The sequence below is a fragment of the Danio rerio genome, chromosome 16, assembly GCF_049306965.1.
Source record: "Danio rerio strain Tuebingen ecotype United States chromosome 16, GRCz12tu, whole genome shotgun sequence".
NCBI classification, from domain to species: Eukaryota; Metazoa; Chordata; class Actinopteri; order Cypriniformes; family Danionidae; genus Danio; species Danio rerio.
Window position 1 is genome coordinate 47,126,069 of NC_133191.1, and position 18,932 is coordinate 47,145,000.

Consider the following 18,932-nt stretch of genomic DNA (forward strand, 5'->3'; position numbering starts at 1 on the left):
TTCCGGACAGCTTTATGTATGAGCAGAAAATCAGGCCGAGCGCTGAAGCAATGACAGAAAGCAGCGAGAGTTATAATGTGAGAAAAAGAGTTGAACAGCAGGCGGCTGGTTAGAGGAACATCAGCTACCTGGCACTAGCTTTCAATAGTGTTGCAGACTCAGAGCTGTTGCCACCTTTCCACGCAGCGGTTTTGGCCATCTCATCAGAAATGTTAACCACAGACGGGTCAGTGCTGCAGAAAACACACATCAGAGCACTTATGCCTTCAACACTCACACACACACACATCTGTTCACCAGTGTCTGATGGTCAATTCGTTAATAAAGCACGATAATGATAATCAAACACCAATCTGCATGTTATTTCAGTCTGTATTTTATGTTGTGATGCAATGATGTTCATGTATGTCATGTTAGTAATTAAAGCAACTTCACCAGTAGATTGAAAGTTAAACATCAACCTCTAGAAGCTAACTTTTTTCATGCAAGACTCGATAGAAGTTATTAGACTGGGAGTAGATAAGATTAATTAACTATAAAAAGAACACAGAAAGGTCTAAGATCTGCTTAAATGACATATAATCATTTTTTAGGATTAGGCCTGTCAAGATATCTATTTTTTTGCTGTACGATGCACTACCTGACAAAAGCCTTGTCATCGATCACTTGACACTTGACTTCTAGTTGATCATTTGGAAAAGTGGCAGAAGATGGATTTTTCAGATGAATCATCTGTTGAACCCACATGAACCCAAGATTCTCACAAAAATCAGTCAAGTTTGGTGAAGGAACAATCATGGTTTGGAGTAACATTCATTGTGGGGGCATGCGAGAGATCTGCAGAGTGGATGGCAACATCAACAGCCAGAGGTATCAAGACATTTTAGTTGCACATTACATTACAAATCACAGGAGCGGGCAAATTATTCAGCAGGATAGCGCTACTTCTCATACTTCAGTCTCCACATCAAAGTTCTTGAAAGCAAAGAAGGTCAATGTGCTCCAGGATTGGCCAGCCCAGTCACCAGACATGAACATTATTGAGCATGTCTGGGGTAAGATGGAGGAAGCATTGAAGATAAATCCAAAGAATCTTGATGAATTCTGGGAGTCCTGCAAGAAGGCTTCCTTTGCTGTTTTAGATGACTTTATTAATAAGTGATTTGAGTCATTGCAGAGATGTATGAATGCAGTCCTCCAAGCTAATGGGAGTCATACAGAATATTAATTCTTTTTCCACCGCAGAAGGACTTTATATTCTATACTGTACATTATTTTTGTACAGTGACAAGACTTTGGTCTTAGCAAAGTCAGACCTTACTGTCCTTATTTAATAATTTAAAATCTAAGCATAATCATATTTTATTTTGGTAAAATAAGCGTAATCTAGATAATTTTGCCTTTCATACAGTATAAGCCACTTCTGATACCAAATGATCAACTATAAGTCAAGTTATTATTTGTTGTTCCTAAAACTTGGATAGACGGCACAACTTTTGTCAGTTAGTGTAGAGATGTCTAAAATGTTGCTAAAATTGTTTTTTTTTTTTGTTATGTATGGGCGATATATACTACAACAATGATTGAGGTCGTGTTCATGTGTTGTGCGGTAACTCGGTATATTGATTATTGTGACAGCCTACTTGGGATTTCAAAGCAAAATGCCAGGTGATAATGTAAATAATGTCTTGCATAGATTTATAGTTTCACTTCATCAGATCCAAATATATCATTATTATCCACAGGTACTATTGTGTTTTGCCAGAGAGCCAGTGAAATAATTTCATAGGGGAATTATTACTTTAATTCTGTTACTTGCATATGATAAAATATCAGACCAATTTGAACAACTGACCAATTAGAACCCAAAAATCTAGGAAGCCATGTAATAAGGTAGATTAGTCAGTCACCGCTGGTTTGCTTGGTTTAGGACTTGTTAAGCTGCACATCGATGAATTTGCTCTTCAGTGTTTGGACTTTAAGCAGTAAAATTTAAACCACCATCAACAGAACTAAACTGAACTTCAACTCTGAAAACTTGACTGACACGGTTTTAATTGACTAGAAATTCTATGTTAAGCTTCTTTGACACAATCTACTTTGTAAAAGCGCTATAAAAATAAAGATGAATTGAATTAGTAACTGGACAGTCATTTAAACGATAGAAATTTTAAAAATGTCTGTGAAGTTAATGTAAAGAGAGTTGCTCCTAATCCATGGAGTGAAATGAGGCTCCTGAAAGCTGTTAGTGAAGCTTATAGTCTAGCAGCTGTCTGTCAATGAGATGGCCTTGGTTAATCTTTCTCATTAATGCTGAGAACTAATTTATAAATGAAATATTAAATACCAAGTAGGGATGTGCAAAAAACATCTCTTAAAATATTTAGCGACTTTAAAAAAAAAAAAATATATATATATATAAAATTAAACAATCGTTTAGCTGAATTGTGCTGGTACCTTGAATGGTTTAGGTCTGTAATAAATAAATGAACATTGCATATAAACAGGCAGCAGTTAGTCCCTGTCAAAATAAGCGAGTCATTGAATCATGCATTTAACCATCACACTACATTTGGAACTCACACATGAAAATTATAGTTTATATATGCATACTATACATAGTTTGCCAAGATAAACTCAGGGTGCTTTCACACCAAGAGTTTTGTTTGTAACCTGATGGGTTTCCTCCTTTAGCACTGCTCGTTTGGGTTATGTGAATCCGGCAATCAATCACGCTTGTATCCGCATCAAAACAATTGAACCGAGATCGCATGTGAGTTGGTCTCGGCTTGATTGAAATGAAATCTGAAGCGGATGGATTGTAGTGAGAAAGCAAAATGATCCAACAAACTAACGAACTAGGCTTTATCACAGTTTGTATTATGGTTGTGTAACAGGCTCATATGACTATATGAAGAGAGAATTACAAGTAGGGCGGGATGTCATCATTCCTACCAGTAAATGTGCATTTCATGTCAAATACGAAAGTGAAAGCATGCTGAACTATTAACGAGAGCTGTTAATCAGTTAAGAACTTTTATTGAAAAATAAATCGTGGAACTCGCAATAAGACGAGAGTTTAGTCACACGTGACTTGTTTTAGCTAATATGGACCGTTTAAAACTTTGCTGTGTGAAAGCGAACAGCACCAAGAACAAAGTGCAACACTGTAACAATTTTAATCCCCATCTCAGAACAAAACAATCGATCTACAGGTGTGAAAGCACGCTCAGATTTAGAAAAATATATCATTTTTTTAATCTGAAAAAAACCTCTGAAAGGTTTCACGGTGGCACAGTGGGCAGCATGAACACCTCAAAGCAAGATTTAACATGTCAAAAAAATTAACATGGCGGGCAAAATAAATTTCCAATAGCTTGAATTTAGGTCTAATTTTATCATAATTCTTAATTATTATTATTCATTCATCAGTCATTTTCTTTTTGGCTTAGTCCCTTTATTAATCGGGGGTCACCACAGAAACGCTAGCTGACCCAGCCAAGGCTTGAACCAGCGACCTTCTTTGTAATGTGCTATCCACTCCGCCACTGGATTGCCCATTATTATTATTATTATCATTATTATTATAATTATTTAGGCATGTCAAAAACAGGTAGGAAAAGATTCAGTTCAAATTAGGTCAGGACCCAAGAACACCTCTAAAACTGACTGTTTCAGTGAACCAATCATTTAATAATTTTAATATATAAAAAGAACACAGCCTAAACTTTTCCTTTATAAACTACTTAATTTATTAAAAAGACAGTTCACCCAAATGAAGATTCTGCCATCATTTACTCAACATTCACCTGAGTTTTTTTCCTCTGTCGACCACAAAAGATTATGTTATGAAGAAAGCTGGTTCTGTAGCTGTCACCAATTGACTTTCATTGTATTTTTCCCCACTATGATAGTCAATGGGTACCAATCAAAAGTGCGTAATGAAGTTGTTTCATTTTTGGGTTGTATAAACATGCAATATCACATTTGTAATAGTGCTGATATTTGGAAAAAATATCTTATAACATATGGGATATTTTTGCTAACAAAACTTGAATTATACAACAATTATAATATTACTGTTGACGATGCATATGGCATATCCCATTACCAAGCACTGGAGGGAAATAATGAAGCAATTTTGCAATAGGAAAGGTTGAGCTGAATGAGGTGGGTCAGTAGTTTTCCACCGCTGTTAACCAATGCAGAGCTGTCAGAGGTAGATTATCCCTCATAAGCATGCAGTCACGCCCTGATGTGCAAAATACTCTGCGTTAATCAGTAAGTGCTGATTAACACCATAAGCTGTATGTGTTAACTAGCAGGCTTGCTAATAATCAAAAGACCAACCACTCTGCTCGTGTCTTCCTAATATGAGGTGCTGGAGACTACGCTGTCAGATCTGTCTCAAAAGAAACAGGTCCAGACTTACCAAAACACAATGTTTAATTGAAACCATGCACAAATAAATGTCTCAGCTGCAGTATACATATGAGATCCTGCAAAACTCCACCATTTTATGCCTGAACTATAGATTGTCACCAACCTGATTTGAATGGTTTTCTCAGGAATTTCCAGCTGGTCACCACCGTCAAAGGGGATTTCTATTTCTTCTTCTGCCTCCATCATGCGCTGTGCTTCCTGGGTAATAGAAAAGAGATTGGTAAACAATTTTGACAAGAAGGTTGAGCCTTCTTTTCAAGAGCATTGAGGGCCCCAAGCTCTTGTGGCACTGCCACTTCTGTGGCTTCACAAACATTTAACCCGTCAGTAATCTCTGTAAGCAACTAAAAATACACTCACCGGCCACTTTATTAGGCACACCTGTCCAAACACTTGTTAATGCAAATTTCTAATCAGCCAATCACACGGCAGCAACTCAAGGCATCTAGACGTTGTCAAGACAATCTGCTGCAGTTCAAACCGAGCATCAGACAGGGAAAGAAAGGCGATTTAAGTGTCTTTGATCAAGGCATGGTTGTTGGTGCCAGATGGGCTGGTTGAGTATTTCAGAAACTGCTGATCTACTGGGATTTTCACGCATAACCATCTCAAAGATTGGTCTGATGGCTATTTTCACCAGGTAATGCACAATATCGAAGCACGAATCATCTCAGACTGGTTTCTTGAACATGTTCACTGAACTCAAATGGCCTCCACAGTCACCAGATCTCAATCCAATAGAGCACCTTTAGGATGTGGTGGAATGGGAGATTCGCATCATGAACGTGCAGCTAACAAATCTGCGGCAACTGTGTGATGCTATTATGCCAATATAGACGAAAATCTCTGAGGAATATTTCCAGTACCTTGTTGAATCTATGCCACAAAGGATTAAGGCAGTTCTTAAGGCAAAAGTGGGTCCAACCCAAAAGTAGTAAGGTACTGCACCGCTGTTGACTGAGTGTAAACACAGTTACAGGAACACTGGAGAGTTTTAAAGTTGCAAAGATCAGTTGATTTATCAGCGGATCGCTCGTGTGTGTGTGTGTGTGTGTGTGTGTGTGTGTGTGTGTGTGTGTGTGTGTATGTATATATATATATATATATATATATATATATATATATATATATATATATATATATATATATATATATACATACATACGAACAATAGGGACTTTCGCCCACTGGGCTTGGGCCCTAACAATTGCCCTAATACAGTACAGAGGTGTAATTTAAAATTATGTGATTCAATATTAACAGTACCTCTTTTGCTTTTTTCTTTTTGTCATCCTCCTTTTTCTTCTTGCTTTCTGGCATCAAGTCATCCAACCAGCTGAGCTCTCTCTTAGTAAAGCAGAAATCTAGAAGCTTCCGCACAAATACCAGAGCAAGAACCTGCAGAAGACAATTTACAAGAACGAAGTGAAAATACATGCAATAATGGATGTTGACCAGTTAAATCTAAATAATACAAAAAATGTGTGCATGACAATTTATATGAAATATTTTCAATAAACATGGTTAAATGGAGCAGTGTGTAAATGTGCACATACAGAAATGATTATACTAATTATAAAATCAATTTAATCTAGTAATACTAGTGTCTTTAAAGCCATTACACTTTTTTGCAAAAACAATTCTATAAGTTGGTAAGTTTCTTTTTTTAATACACTTTTTACAATGTATAGAATTGAATTGCTTAAATTTTTAAAAGTAAATAAAATAAGTAATTCAGAATAAAATAGTAAACATGAAGTGGATCAAAACCTTTCAAAGTCATAAAACTAATGAACACCCATTCTTGTCTAAGGACAATTTTGAAAAACTTTTTTTAATCTACTTCAAACTTTCAGTTTAGTTTTTTCAACCATATACACAATTTTAATCATGTCATTTATCAAAACCATACATATCCCCATATATTAAGGTTATACTATGGAGACCCAAAAGAATCGTGATTGTGGGGGGAAAAAAACTGGTGGGAGAAAAATAAAATTGGAGAGAGAGTAAAAAAAAACTACCATTCCATTCAGTTATCATCCTTTTTCCATATTTCTCCCATATTTTTAAACTTGAAAGCTTGTTAAAATGAATATAGAAATGTCTGCATTCATTATCTATTCATCAAAGCTTTTTGTCGATCGTCGCCCTTCATAAGCAACCTCTGAATCAGCGAATGCATGTATAAGCGCTGACTGACGGACGCGCTCTGTATGATAAACTGATCCCAGATCAGCTTCTGTACACACCATTTAAAGAGGAGCGAAGTGCAGGACACTTTGGGATTTGGGTGTAAACAGACATATACACTTATTAATATGCAAAGATGTCCGTCCTGCATGTTTTATTTTAAACAACAATTTCTTTTCATAAATAAGCACAAACAGTTACTAAAGTAATCGAATGCTTTCATTATAGATCTGTGCATTCTTACAGTGACACTTCTGTTATCAAACAAAAGATATTCATCTGCTGCTCTTCACTTGTTTGATAACAGAGGTGACACTTTAAATGGCGTGTACAGAAGCTGATCTGGGATCAGTTTATCATTTGGACCGCATCTGTCGGTGCTCTTACATGCATTTGCGGATTCAGAGGTTGCCTTTAAAGGACAATGATCAACCCACAGCTTTAATGAAAAGAAAGTGAATGAAGACATTTTTATATTAATTTCAAAGTACGTTCAAGATTAAAAATATATGAAAAAAATGTGAAAATACTTAATAATAGAATGATAGCGGGATAGAATGGTAAAATACTGGAGAATCCTGACAAAAAAGGGAGGGCTGACATGTATGAAATAAACAGAAAGTGTTTTGCGAGATAACGCAAAACATCTTAGCGAGGGGCGAGGCAGTGGCGCAGTAGGTAGTGCTGTCGCTAGGTAGGTAGGTCGCTGGTTCGAACCTCAGCTCAGTTGGCGTTTCTGTGTGGAGTTTGTATGTTTTCCCTGCCTTCGCGTGGGTTTCCTCCGGGTGCTCCGGTTTCCCCCACAGTCCAAAGACATGTGGTACAGGTGAATTGGGTAGGCTAAATTGTCCGTATGAGTGTGTGTGTGTGTGGATGTTTCCCAGAGATGGGTTGTGGCTGGAAGGCATCCGCTGCGTAAAAACTTGCTGGATAAGTTGGCGGTTCATTCCGATGTGGCGACACCGGATTAATAAAGGGACTAAGCCGACAAGAAAATGAATGAAAATGAATCTTTGCGAGGGAACACAAAAACTTATAGATTTTACTTATACTTACAGATTCAAAATATATCGATTTTCCTATCACTCAGTTTGTTTTTTTCCACCCATTTTTCCCCACCATCATGTCCCTTCCGTGTCTCTGTATTATACTGCATATATATAGCTATGGTATTTTTTTCAAATCTCAAATAACAACATCAACAATATCTGATGTATGACATGATTTTAATGCATTGCACTTAAAAATCTTTTTCTCAAACCAAAATACCTTTTCTTCTTTGTTTCTAAAACCTATTAAAATCCAAAACTGAGGGCTTCATAGAGAAAAACAGGTAAGAAAGGAGAACATATTTTAGAGGAGTTATGAACATCAATGCATTTAAAATTCTGAACGTGTAATTGCCACATATGAAATTGTGATTAATACTTTGTGTGGATAAGAGTAATTCAATCACACAATTAATGGACTGTAGACAAAGTGGAATTAGACAAAATAAATAAATAAATACACAAAATGAATGTTTAAAAGTAGGATTGAATTTTACACATACCATCATAGGAAAGACGACAGCGGCTGCAGACACTTTAATGACCCACAGAAGCACCAGGCAGGTGAGCTGAACTAATGTGAATATGTGAACCTTCCACAGTGGCACGTATCTCAGGTAGATCAGGTCAGGCTGGTGCTTTGCTGGCATCCCAAACAGCTTAATACGGTCAAAGAACTGCAATGCAATAAAGACAGAAACAATGTGACCACAAATTCATCTTAGCTTGTGCTGCCTTTACATCCATTCATTCTGTAGTGAAAAATATAAAAAAATGTGCCAACCTGTATGCCTCTCAGTGAGGAGACACCCATGTAGAGGAACACTCCATATAACACAGGCATTGGTATAAACTATAGAGATGTTAGAAAAAAATAAATGTAAAAACAAAGAGGAAAAATATATAAATAAAAACACAATTAATTTTGTAAAAAAAATGAATAGAAAGAGGTGAACTGGTATAGTTTACTGAAACTTTCATTTTAAATGTATGTTTTTTACATTTTGTTTAGATTTGAAAACATCAGACTTCTACAGTATGGTTCATATAATATTATATAGGAGAAAATCAAAAATATTCCTTTTAAACTGAGCAAAAGCAGTTATCTAAATCAAGCCGACCAACATCAATGACATCTTTGCAACAGTATAAAATACAGTTGAAGTCAGAATTATTAGCCCCCCCACAATTATTGGCCCCCCTGTTTATTTTTTCCTCAATTTCTGCTTGACGGAGAGCAGATTTTCTCAACACATTACTAAACATAATAATTTTAATAACTCATCTCTAATAACTGATTTATTTTATCTTTGCCATGATGACAGTAAATAATATTTGACTAGATATTTTTTAAGACACTTCTATACAGCTTAAAGTGACATTTAAATGCTTAACTAGGTCAACTGAATTAACTGGGCAGGTTAAGGGGATTAGGCAAGTTATTGAATAACGATGGTTTGTTCTGTAGACTATCGAAAAAATATATAGCCTAAATACTAATAGTTTTGACCTTAAATTGCTTTTAAAAAAATTAAAACTGCTTTTATTCCTGCCGAATGAAATCAAATAAAACTTTCTCCAGAAGAAATAATATTATCAGACATACTGTGAAAATTTCCTTGATCTGTTAAACATCATTTGCGAAATATTTTAAAAATAATAAAAAATGTATAAATCAAAGGGGGGCTATTAATTCTGACTTCAACTGTAAATATTTGATCAAACTTATACGTTATTTCCTAAAAGTAAATAAATAAATAATTAAATAAATTCATAATTTTAAACCAAGGGTGTGTCAGTCCAATAAGGGTTTATTTTGAAATATTAGCGATATGTAAATTCTTGCATTTACTTTATAAACATCAGGAAACATTTAGCATCAAAAAGTCAAATGTACCATAATCTGAAGGCAGACATGTTTATATAATGTATCAAGTCTGTATATGCTTTATAATTATGTTATTATTATACAGGCCTTACAAAATGTGTGTATTTAATACTATACAGCAGGCTTAATAAGTAAATAATAGCCCTTTTTACACAGTGATACTGGTAAATACCTGAAAAATTTCCGGAACGACTTTACCAATAAATTTAAAAAAGCCGCTGTTCACACAGACAAGGACATTACGGAAAAGACCATTCACACATCCATTATAAATACAGGCAAGTTCTGACATTATTAACCAGAAATGGCATCGCTTTTATTTGTAAACATAGTAGAGGACGGGCTTTTGTTAATGGTTTCACTTTTATTTAAAGCTTCAGCACTCATGTAGATGCTTTTTTCCTGAAGACATCCAAAGGCAACAGCGCTAATCGAAGCTAAATGTTTACATATCTGACTACATTAAAAATTCTGTGGATGGATGAGTATTGTGAACAGCTTTGATGTAAACATACGTAGGAACACTTTCTATGAACGCAGCTGAACACAGGGCTTGCAGTTAAACTCACAGTGGTTTATCATAAGCATTTTAACAATTATTTTTTCCACAGTTGGCATTAATAATGAACATAGAAACCTTATCTGACTAACAACTAGCAGCTAAACGTTTCTGGAAAAGTATTCAAAGGCTTTTATTTTCGTAAACAGCACGAATTTGAATGAGTCTGAATGTTCTGATTGGCTGGAGTAGGCGTCTCACGTCAGTGCGTTCTAAACGTGAATGCACTCTTTCCGGCAATTTTCTTTCTGCGTTAACACAGAGCAGAAGTCTGGGAAATTACCGGTAATATTACAACTCTTTCCGGAAAATTGCCAGAACAAATTTATTCGTATTTTCAAAAAAGGGCCTGTTCACCCCTAGAAAAGCATGTATGTGTGAAAGAGGCTTTGACTACACAAACTGAGCCATACCTTGAGTATCGATGTCATAAAAACAGAAAGTCCCATAAGCACAAAGATCATGAGGCCGGTGACCCTCTGCTCACGGATGCCAAGGAACTTGGGCTGTTCTCCTGGAGCCGAACACTCCGACTCCACCTTCAGACTGTTGACATGAGAGATGGAGAGGACTGTGGCAGCGACAAACCAGGGCAAACCCATGATGGAGCACACGCCGAGCATCACAGCCACCACCAAAAGATCAAGGTGATACCCGCAGCCTTTCTGCAGAACAAGAGTCATGTGCATCAGAACCGCAGCATTTTACACAATTTACAAAATAAGAGCAGAATTGCTTCATGATGTCATTAAATTTGGCATGTTTTTAATGCATTGAGCATAACTATAACTGGACACTTAATAAGACTGCTGTGTGCACTAATGTCTGAAAATATTAAACCTCAAATGTTTACTGAAGTGTGACGTCGGCTCAATGTCTAATGTAAATGAATGACTTGTCAAGAATAGTTCTGTTCTTTTATATTCTGTTCTAGGGGGAAAAAACAGAAAAAAGAACAGACCAAAAAAAACAGAACAGACCAGAACAGAACAGACTAGAAAAAAAGAACAGACTAGAAAAAAAGAACAGACTAGAAAAAAACAGAACAGAACAAACCAAAAAAGAACAGAACAGAAAAGAACAAACCAGAAAAGAACAGAACGGACCAGAACAGAAAAAATAAAACAGAACAGATCAGAAAAAAACTGAACAGAACAGAAAAGAACACACCAGAAAAGAACAGAACAAAACAGACTAAAAACAGAACAGAACAGACCAGAAGAGAAAAAAAAACAGACCAGCCAAGGAAAAAACAGAACAGACCTGAAAAGAACAGAAGAGAAAAAAGAACAGACCAGAAAAGAACAGAAGAGGAAACAGAACAGACAAGAAAAGAACAGAAGAGAAAACAGACCAGACCAGAAAAGAACAGAAGAGAAAACAGACCAGAAAATAAAAGAACAGACAAGAGCAGATCAGAAAAGAACAGAACAGACCGGAACAGACCGGAAAAGAACAAACCAGCCAAGAAAAAAACTGAACAGAAAACAGAACAGACCTGAAAAGAACAGAAGAGAAAACAGAACAGACCAGAAAATACCAGATCAGACCAGAACAGAAGAGAAAACAGAACAGACCAGAAAAGAAGGGAAAAAAAGACCAGAAAATAACAGAACAGACCAGAGCAGAAAAAACACCAGAACAGACCGGAAAAGAACAGAACAGACCAGACAAGAACAGACCAGAGCAGACCAGAAAAGAACAGACCAGAGCAGACTAGACCAGAAAAAACAGAACAGACTAGACAAGAAAAGACCAGAGCAGACCAGAAAAGAACAGAACAGAATAGGCCAGAATAAGTACCCATAAAATGATGCAATAATAAGAGCAATTTTAGTTGCGGTCACTTAATATGAAGTGGGACCTTATTTTATATACATTCTTACATTGAAATTATTAATTGGTTACAATATATAGTACTTATTGTGTAAATATGTTTTTACATTTTATTTATGCTTGATTAAATATATGTAATAACATCTGTAAACACACTGTTGACCATGCCTAACTCGCACCTTAATCCACCTTTAAACCAACCCATACCACCCAACATGTCCCTAACCCTACCCCGAGAGCATTAGAAGTGTTCTGTAATACATTATGAACACAGTACATACATTGTATTTCTTTTCTATTTAAAGTACATAGTATTTAAGACCACTTAATATAGAGCGGGACTAAAAAGAAATAAATATTACCAAAAAAGACAACATAAAAGAAATTGAAAAATATTCCAAATGTAGAGACATGTTTTAGCCACACAGTAGAATATTCAAGTAGAAACTATACAGCTTTTTCTCAATAAAGTGAACAGTGAAATTACATATTGTATGTGGATTTGTTTTATACAACAATAAGTTGTATATCTTCTAATTTAAATTAGACAAGATTTTAAAAGGCACAGTATGTAATATTTGCCTCTAGAGGGCGCGTTTTCACAATAACCAAAGGCATAGTTTGATGACACATGACTGAGTGTAGAATCACGGGAGTGAACAATTCCACAGGAGTGATGTGGAGTTAAAGTATTCAACACTTATCATGGTAGAATGAATCATTGTTCTTGTGGTCGTGATCACATGGAGAAGAAGCAACGCTGTTTTATCAAACTAAATACATTTAAGGATTCGGATATAACACTGCTCTGTGCAGTCTAATAAAAACACAACATATTAAAACGTCTTGGTGTTTCCATGTTTTATATAAAACCAAACTGGAATTCTGGGATGTGTGACATTATTAGAAAGGCAACAGAATGCTACTAGTGTTTCTAGTTAAAATTCTGCGAAACATTTGTGATAATGTGAGTACAGGTCAGCAAAGTATATAACACTGTTCTAGTGGTTTTTGGATATTTTGATACAACAATTGGACATAATGTGCCTTTAATTACAACATAAAAAAGAACAGATTTACTCAAAAAATGGAATGCAGAATACTTAAAACTGAATTTGAACACTGACCTTGAGCTTGTGTTCTTTGCGGTTGATGATGACAGCGGTGATCTGCTGGTCCATGAAGATGAGGATGGTGCACAGGAGGGCAGGAATAGCGGCTGCAAACAGTGTCCATGTGGGATTATCCCCCAGAGGAGATATAAGCCAACCCCGATTCTTAGAGGTGGGCTATGAGACAGAAGAAATACACTTCACATTAATGCTCTTCTTTTTACTTAGAATAAATAAAATGTGCTTAATAAGAATTGAACGATATTTCATGCACAACATCAGCTTATAGCTGCTTACTGCCAGCAGTTGATACTGAATATTTCAGTTTACATGTTTATTGTTTTAAATTTTGAACTAGTGTTAAAAAATTATTTTTTAAAACACTTAAATATAATATTTTGACATTTATATTTATATAATTCATATTGTATAATAAATTGCCTGAATTCAACTGTAACATTTAAAATTACTTATTTTAGTTTTTAGCCGCCTAATTTTCATTTTTTAGATAAAATTATTACAGAATTTCAACATCGGACATTTAACAATTTTGAAAAAAAGCATGAAAATAATTATTGGCTTAACTTTCACACAAAACCTGTGTTATTATTGCTGCATTTTTATGCACAGAAATATTTGGGAACAAATAGTAGCTAAAATAAAATAAAAAACATTGATATATATATAGACACATCACTTTTAAAGGTTTGCAGTTGGTAACTTTTTGTTGTAAATGTTCTTTAAAGAAAGTTTTACCAAGCCTACAATTTGTTTTAAATGAAAAGATTCAGTCATGATCTTTCAGAAATGATTTTATTCTGCTTATTAATTTTCATAATTTTTAATTTGTTTAAATTTTCAGAAAAACTGAAAACTAAACAAAAACAACAACTGAATGCTATTAACCTTTTGAGCATTTTTTATTATCATAAAACCTTGACATAAGAGCATCATATTGTAAGACAAGAGAGGTTAAATCAACAGCCAAGTCCCAGCAAGATAACAAACAGAAACAGCTGGGGTGGCTTAAAGTCAACTAAACCCCGCTAAGCATGTTTTCTGTTTATTTTGGGCTACTTAAAACAAATTTGACCATTCTAAACAGCAAAAATCAGTCCAAGGCATTTGAAAAATGTGGGAAAGACATTAAAAAGCCTTAATTGACATGGCTATTCCTTAAAACTTGACATAGTTTTAAGGAACAGCCATGTCAATAAAGGCTTTTAAAAAAAATTTCCACATTTTTCGAGTGCCTTGGACTGATTTTTTGCTGTTTATTCTGATAAATCCCTTAACAAAGAGCACAGACACCTTGTTTAAGCTACCTCTGAGCAGTTTATGCTTGATTTTAAATTTGACCATTTTGTTTCCATTAACATGATGATAAGCTCAATGAAAAACAGAGATATAAAGCTATGCATGGAACTGCTCTAAAAATACTGATTTCAATTGTTTGTAAAATAAACATTAGCCAAAGTGAGGCAGTGAAAAAAGGTTAAAAGGTTTATCTTATATTCTTTCTTTTTTTTTTTTAAATACAAAAACACATCAAAAAAAAAAAAAAAAATCATGTAGAGTACCTCAAATCTATCTGGGACGTGCAGTTTAGGAGAGGGGATACCCACTAAATAATCCACCAAGACCATGATCATGATGGTTAGAAAAACTGCAAAGTCACTGATGGAAGAGCGGACCTGCAGAGGACAGAAGCTGAACGTTAGATTAAATGACATTTATCAGCGCATGACCAGGCAGAGCACTTGACAGACCTTAGTGGGGAAATAGCGCTTGGTCTTGAACTGCTTGAGGAAGGATGAGAGGAAGAAAGTGGTGAAGAAGAGAATGACGGACCAGAACAACACATCAGGGATGTACGGGCCATTATGTCCACAGGCAGGACCCACAAACTCGCCATGAAGATCCCTGCAATCCTTTAAAGAGAGACAACAAAACATATTTCTGTGATTCTGATTGTGCAATGCCCTGAAATGTTCGATTACGCTTACAGATAATTAAACTGATGTGAATTTTCCTAGCCTAAAGAGCATTTTGGCTGCTTTTTTAGTAATAAATATTTCTATATTTTATATTTGTCAAAAGAAAAGACAATTTTATAAACTTTTTTTAAAAGTTGATTGAGAATCTTAATACTGGACACCTTATGGATGTTCAAGGAAATTAAACAGAAAACATTTACATAGGTAAAAAAATGTAAAGAAAACACGTAGTAACTTTAACATTGGCCTTTAAAAAACACTTTGAAAATAATCTGCATACTTGCACATTAAGCTCAGTCCAATTAATGGTGTCATAAGTAAACCCTGACTGGTTCCATGACTGCTCCATCTTCTGTGTGGTATTGGAAGGAGGTGAACACTGACATCTGTTAAGAAAAATAAATATATATATATTTATTTGCATAAAATCATGATTGATTCATGACCCGTACGGATCACAACCCACAGTTTGGAACGCACATGACCTGCAAATTACACTGCAAAAAAAGCTTTTCTTACTTATTTTTTGTATTCTATCTAGTCCAAATATATATAAAAAATCTTAAATCAAGAAGAATTTCCGAGACCAGCAAAACATATAGTCTTGTTTTCAAAATGAATATGCCAAAATTAAGTGAGTTTTCCTTAAAACAAGCAAAACATTTGCCAATGGGGTAAGCAAAATAATCCTGTTTTTCCTTTTGACATTAGATTATTTTCCTTACCCCAATGGCAGATTATTTTGCTTGTTTTAAGGAAAACCCACTTAATTTTGACAATATGTTTTGCTAGTCTAGAAAATTCTTCTTGATTTAATAATTTTTAGATATTTGGACTACAAACAAGACAAACAAATCTAAGTAAGAAAAGCTTTTTTGCAATGTTATAACTTTTTTTAAACATGTACTGTAGGCTAATCCAACATTTATAACAATTGCAGAAAGATTGCCTCCCAAGTCATTCAAACCACATGTATGAAAGCATTTTGCCTTCTCTGTTAAATATATTGATGATGAACAAAAAGTTGTGGTGGGACCTAAATGCTTTCTTAAGGTTATTTAATAAAGGTGTTTTTTGTCACTGTTTTGTTTAGCCTGTATTACTGCATTCAGTGTAAGCTGCACGATTATAAACTTTAAAAGATCATGATCTCAATTCAAACCCGTGCAACATGAACAATAAATGATAATGATTTGCATATGTTTATTAATCCTTTGAAGCAAAATTATGTCACTGAATAGGCTTTCAAAAGTGATCCATCTATAATGAAACATGTTTTGTGTGAATTGTTAAATCCTTAATTGAAAATAAATATGATTTGTAGAAGATGTTAGATTCCTATATTTATCTTTATTAGCAACAGTAGCAAAAATCATTTTTCGTATTGAATATTTATCTTTTTTTCAAGTTCATCAAGTTCTTTCTTGATTTTTATTAATTAAGACTACAGGTTATAGGTTCTGTTTGTTAAAAACCAATGCTTTTTGCAGTAATATTTTTGTATAAATGGAAAGCAAATAATATTTATCTCCTTCCTTTTAGCTGATCTGAAAAATGGTCCAATCCATGACTCAAAAACAGTAGTGTGATCATAACTGTAAGATTTGTGATCCGTTACACCACTAATAAAAAGGCAAAAATATAGGAATAAAAGTAAAAATAAGCCATAATGTGCAGGAAAGGGCACAAACTTATTTAAAGCCTGTACCTAAATAATAATAATAATAAGAATTATTATTATCTTATTATTACTCTCTTACGTGTAAAATGTGAGGTTGTTCAAATCATCATGCATGTTGAAAGGGTACATTTTCCCCAGCTGGAAGAGCTTCTCCAAGGCCTCGTAGATGAAGATGATGCAGATGAGAGCAGCGAAGGCCTCTTCTGTGAATCTGGTTATGTAGCACACCAAAGAGCTGGCATCTGTGGCGACCAGAAGAAGGCACAAGAAAGCCGTCCACAGGCCAATGCTGGTGCGCAGAGGGAGGTAGGACAAACCGTAGTCACTGAGAAGACAGACATACAGGTTAAATAGCGCTCTGAATAAAGGCATTAGATATACCTGAAATATCTCCATCTGATATTGCTGGAATTGTCTAACTGGCAATCCCTTTAATATTTTTAGGTGATAAAAGGGACAGCATGTTTATTTGCAATAACACTACTGACTGTAGGGTTAAATGATAAAATTTGAACTCCTTTATCTTCAAGATACAAGAGTGCTGTACTATTCCTCTACCAGCAGATGATGCTGTGGAATTAAAAAAAAAGAAATCGCTATCATAACACGAAACAAACTAACATCCATAAAGAGTTAATAAAAATAAAATCAAGCAAAAAATGTAAACATTAAACAGGACAAATTCTGTAATGATTGTGATTGTTTTTAATTTGGGCTTTAAGGAGAAGTTTTAATGGTCTTCATTGTTCTCTTGAGCTTTGAGATAGATCCTTTAATAGTGTACCATATGTTAAAAAAAAAACACTGAACTCCATGAAATAAGTCTTTCCTATTCTTCCTGGATGTACTCTGGATTGAAACTGATAGGGTAAAACAGACACCATTGTTACTGTTCACATGACTGTGTTTACAAGTGCTGAGGAAGAGCTGAAATCCAGATATGGTCATGTGTTTGGATTCTGCCACACTGCAATTGGTAGTTCAGTCTCAACAGATTGAGAAGCAATCAAAGCAGAACAGGTTTTCCAGAAAGATGTTGTTTAGAAATTCTTAATTATGTAGATTACCCGAAAATGTAAATTCTGTTACTAATCACTCACATGTTGTTTCAATCACCCAAGACCTTCGTTCATCTTTTGAAGACAAGTTAAAATATTTTAGATGAAACCTGACAGCTCTCTCAACCTCCATGGGTAGATGTTCAAAGTCCCGAAAAGGAATCAAAAACATTGTTAAAACATTCCATGTGACCTCAGGGGGTTCATCTGTTATCATATGAAGCTCCAAGAACACTTTTGCGCACCACAAAATGTGTAAAAATGACTTCGTTCTTATAGTCTTCTGTATCAGATCCAGGTTTGGAAGTAATGCGTCACAAAAGTAATGTATTACAGTAATGTATTACATTTTCCTGTAACGCAGTAGTGTAAGGCATTTTAGTAATATTTTACTCTGTACATGTTCAGTAACGCTTCCGTAACAACAAACTTTTCAGCCTCTGAGCTTGAGGTCCGAGGCCATTGGCTCAGCCCAGATCGCAGTAACGTTAAGCCCTAATCCGCAGTGTAAGATCGGCAAATTGATGAAAATGGCAGAAAGACAGTATATTCGCGAGATGGACATATGGCGTTATTTTACTGACAAATGTCGTAAACGCAGTATTCCAAGTCGTGAGCACATTTATGTAATACGAGCTAGCAATTTTTTTATTCACGTGCCGGTTTCCTCTGTCCATGGACAAAACTGCTCGCGAACTCTCAAATATAAGCTGCTCGCTCTCAAAGCTTCCCGCACGCACTGGCTGCTCATGTCCGAATGATCGGCTCTCGCTACCTCAGATGATGCAGACTCACAATTTCTGCCTTTTGTTTCCTCTTCGTTTCGTGCTTTTGCTCTCCAGAGATCCTCCTGTTAAATTGGTTATCCCAAGAATGTTGATATGGTTTATATATTAAAATATAAAGACGAGAGTGATAAGCCAAGGCAGCAGAAATTAAGTTTCTCTCTGTCAGTAGATTAATTTAGTCTTTTTAGAGGCATAGAGATCTCTGTTGGATCTGTTTCCTTTCTAAGCAGTTAGGCAATGTTTAGCCTATATGTTCAGTTCTTTATGGCCTAAAATGACAGGTTGAGGAGTTGGTTCTCTAATTGCCAATGGAGGATGAGAGAGCTCT

General features: G+C 35.2%; 1 protein-coding gene across 21 annotated transcripts in view; it reads right to left on the reverse strand.

Moving 5' to 3' along the window:
* slc4a7 (solute carrier family 4 member 7) overlaps positions 1-18,932 on the reverse strand; it is an 83,066-nt gene that overhangs the window by 3,285 nt on the left and 60,849 nt on the right. For 11 of the 21 annotated variants that reach the window (XM_073926589.1, XM_073926587.1, XM_021467001.3 and 8 more), the window contains 11 exons: positions 16,838-17,083; positions 15,358-15,463; positions 14,850-15,011; positions 14,661-14,774; positions 13,096-13,257; positions 10,546-10,797; positions 8,470-8,538; positions 8,189-8,362; positions 5,710-5,841; positions 4,547-4,641; positions 129-233 (listed from right to left, as the gene is read on the reverse strand). In XM_073926589.1, the coding sequence (XP_073782690.1) occupies positions 129-233; positions 4,547-4,641; positions 5,710-5,841; positions 8,189-8,362; positions 8,470-8,538; positions 10,546-10,797; positions 13,096-13,257; positions 14,661-14,774; positions 14,850-15,011; positions 15,358-15,463; positions 16,838-17,083 (1,617 nt within the window). The remainder of the gene's footprint in view (positions 1-128; positions 234-4,546; positions 4,642-5,709; positions 5,842-8,188; positions 8,363-8,469; positions 8,539-10,545; positions 10,798-13,095; positions 13,258-14,660; positions 14,775-14,849; positions 15,012-15,357; positions 15,464-16,837; positions 17,084-18,932) is intronic. The other 10 variants (XM_073926593.1, XM_073926591.1, XM_068214229.2 and 7 more) reach the window with 1 other exon arrangement.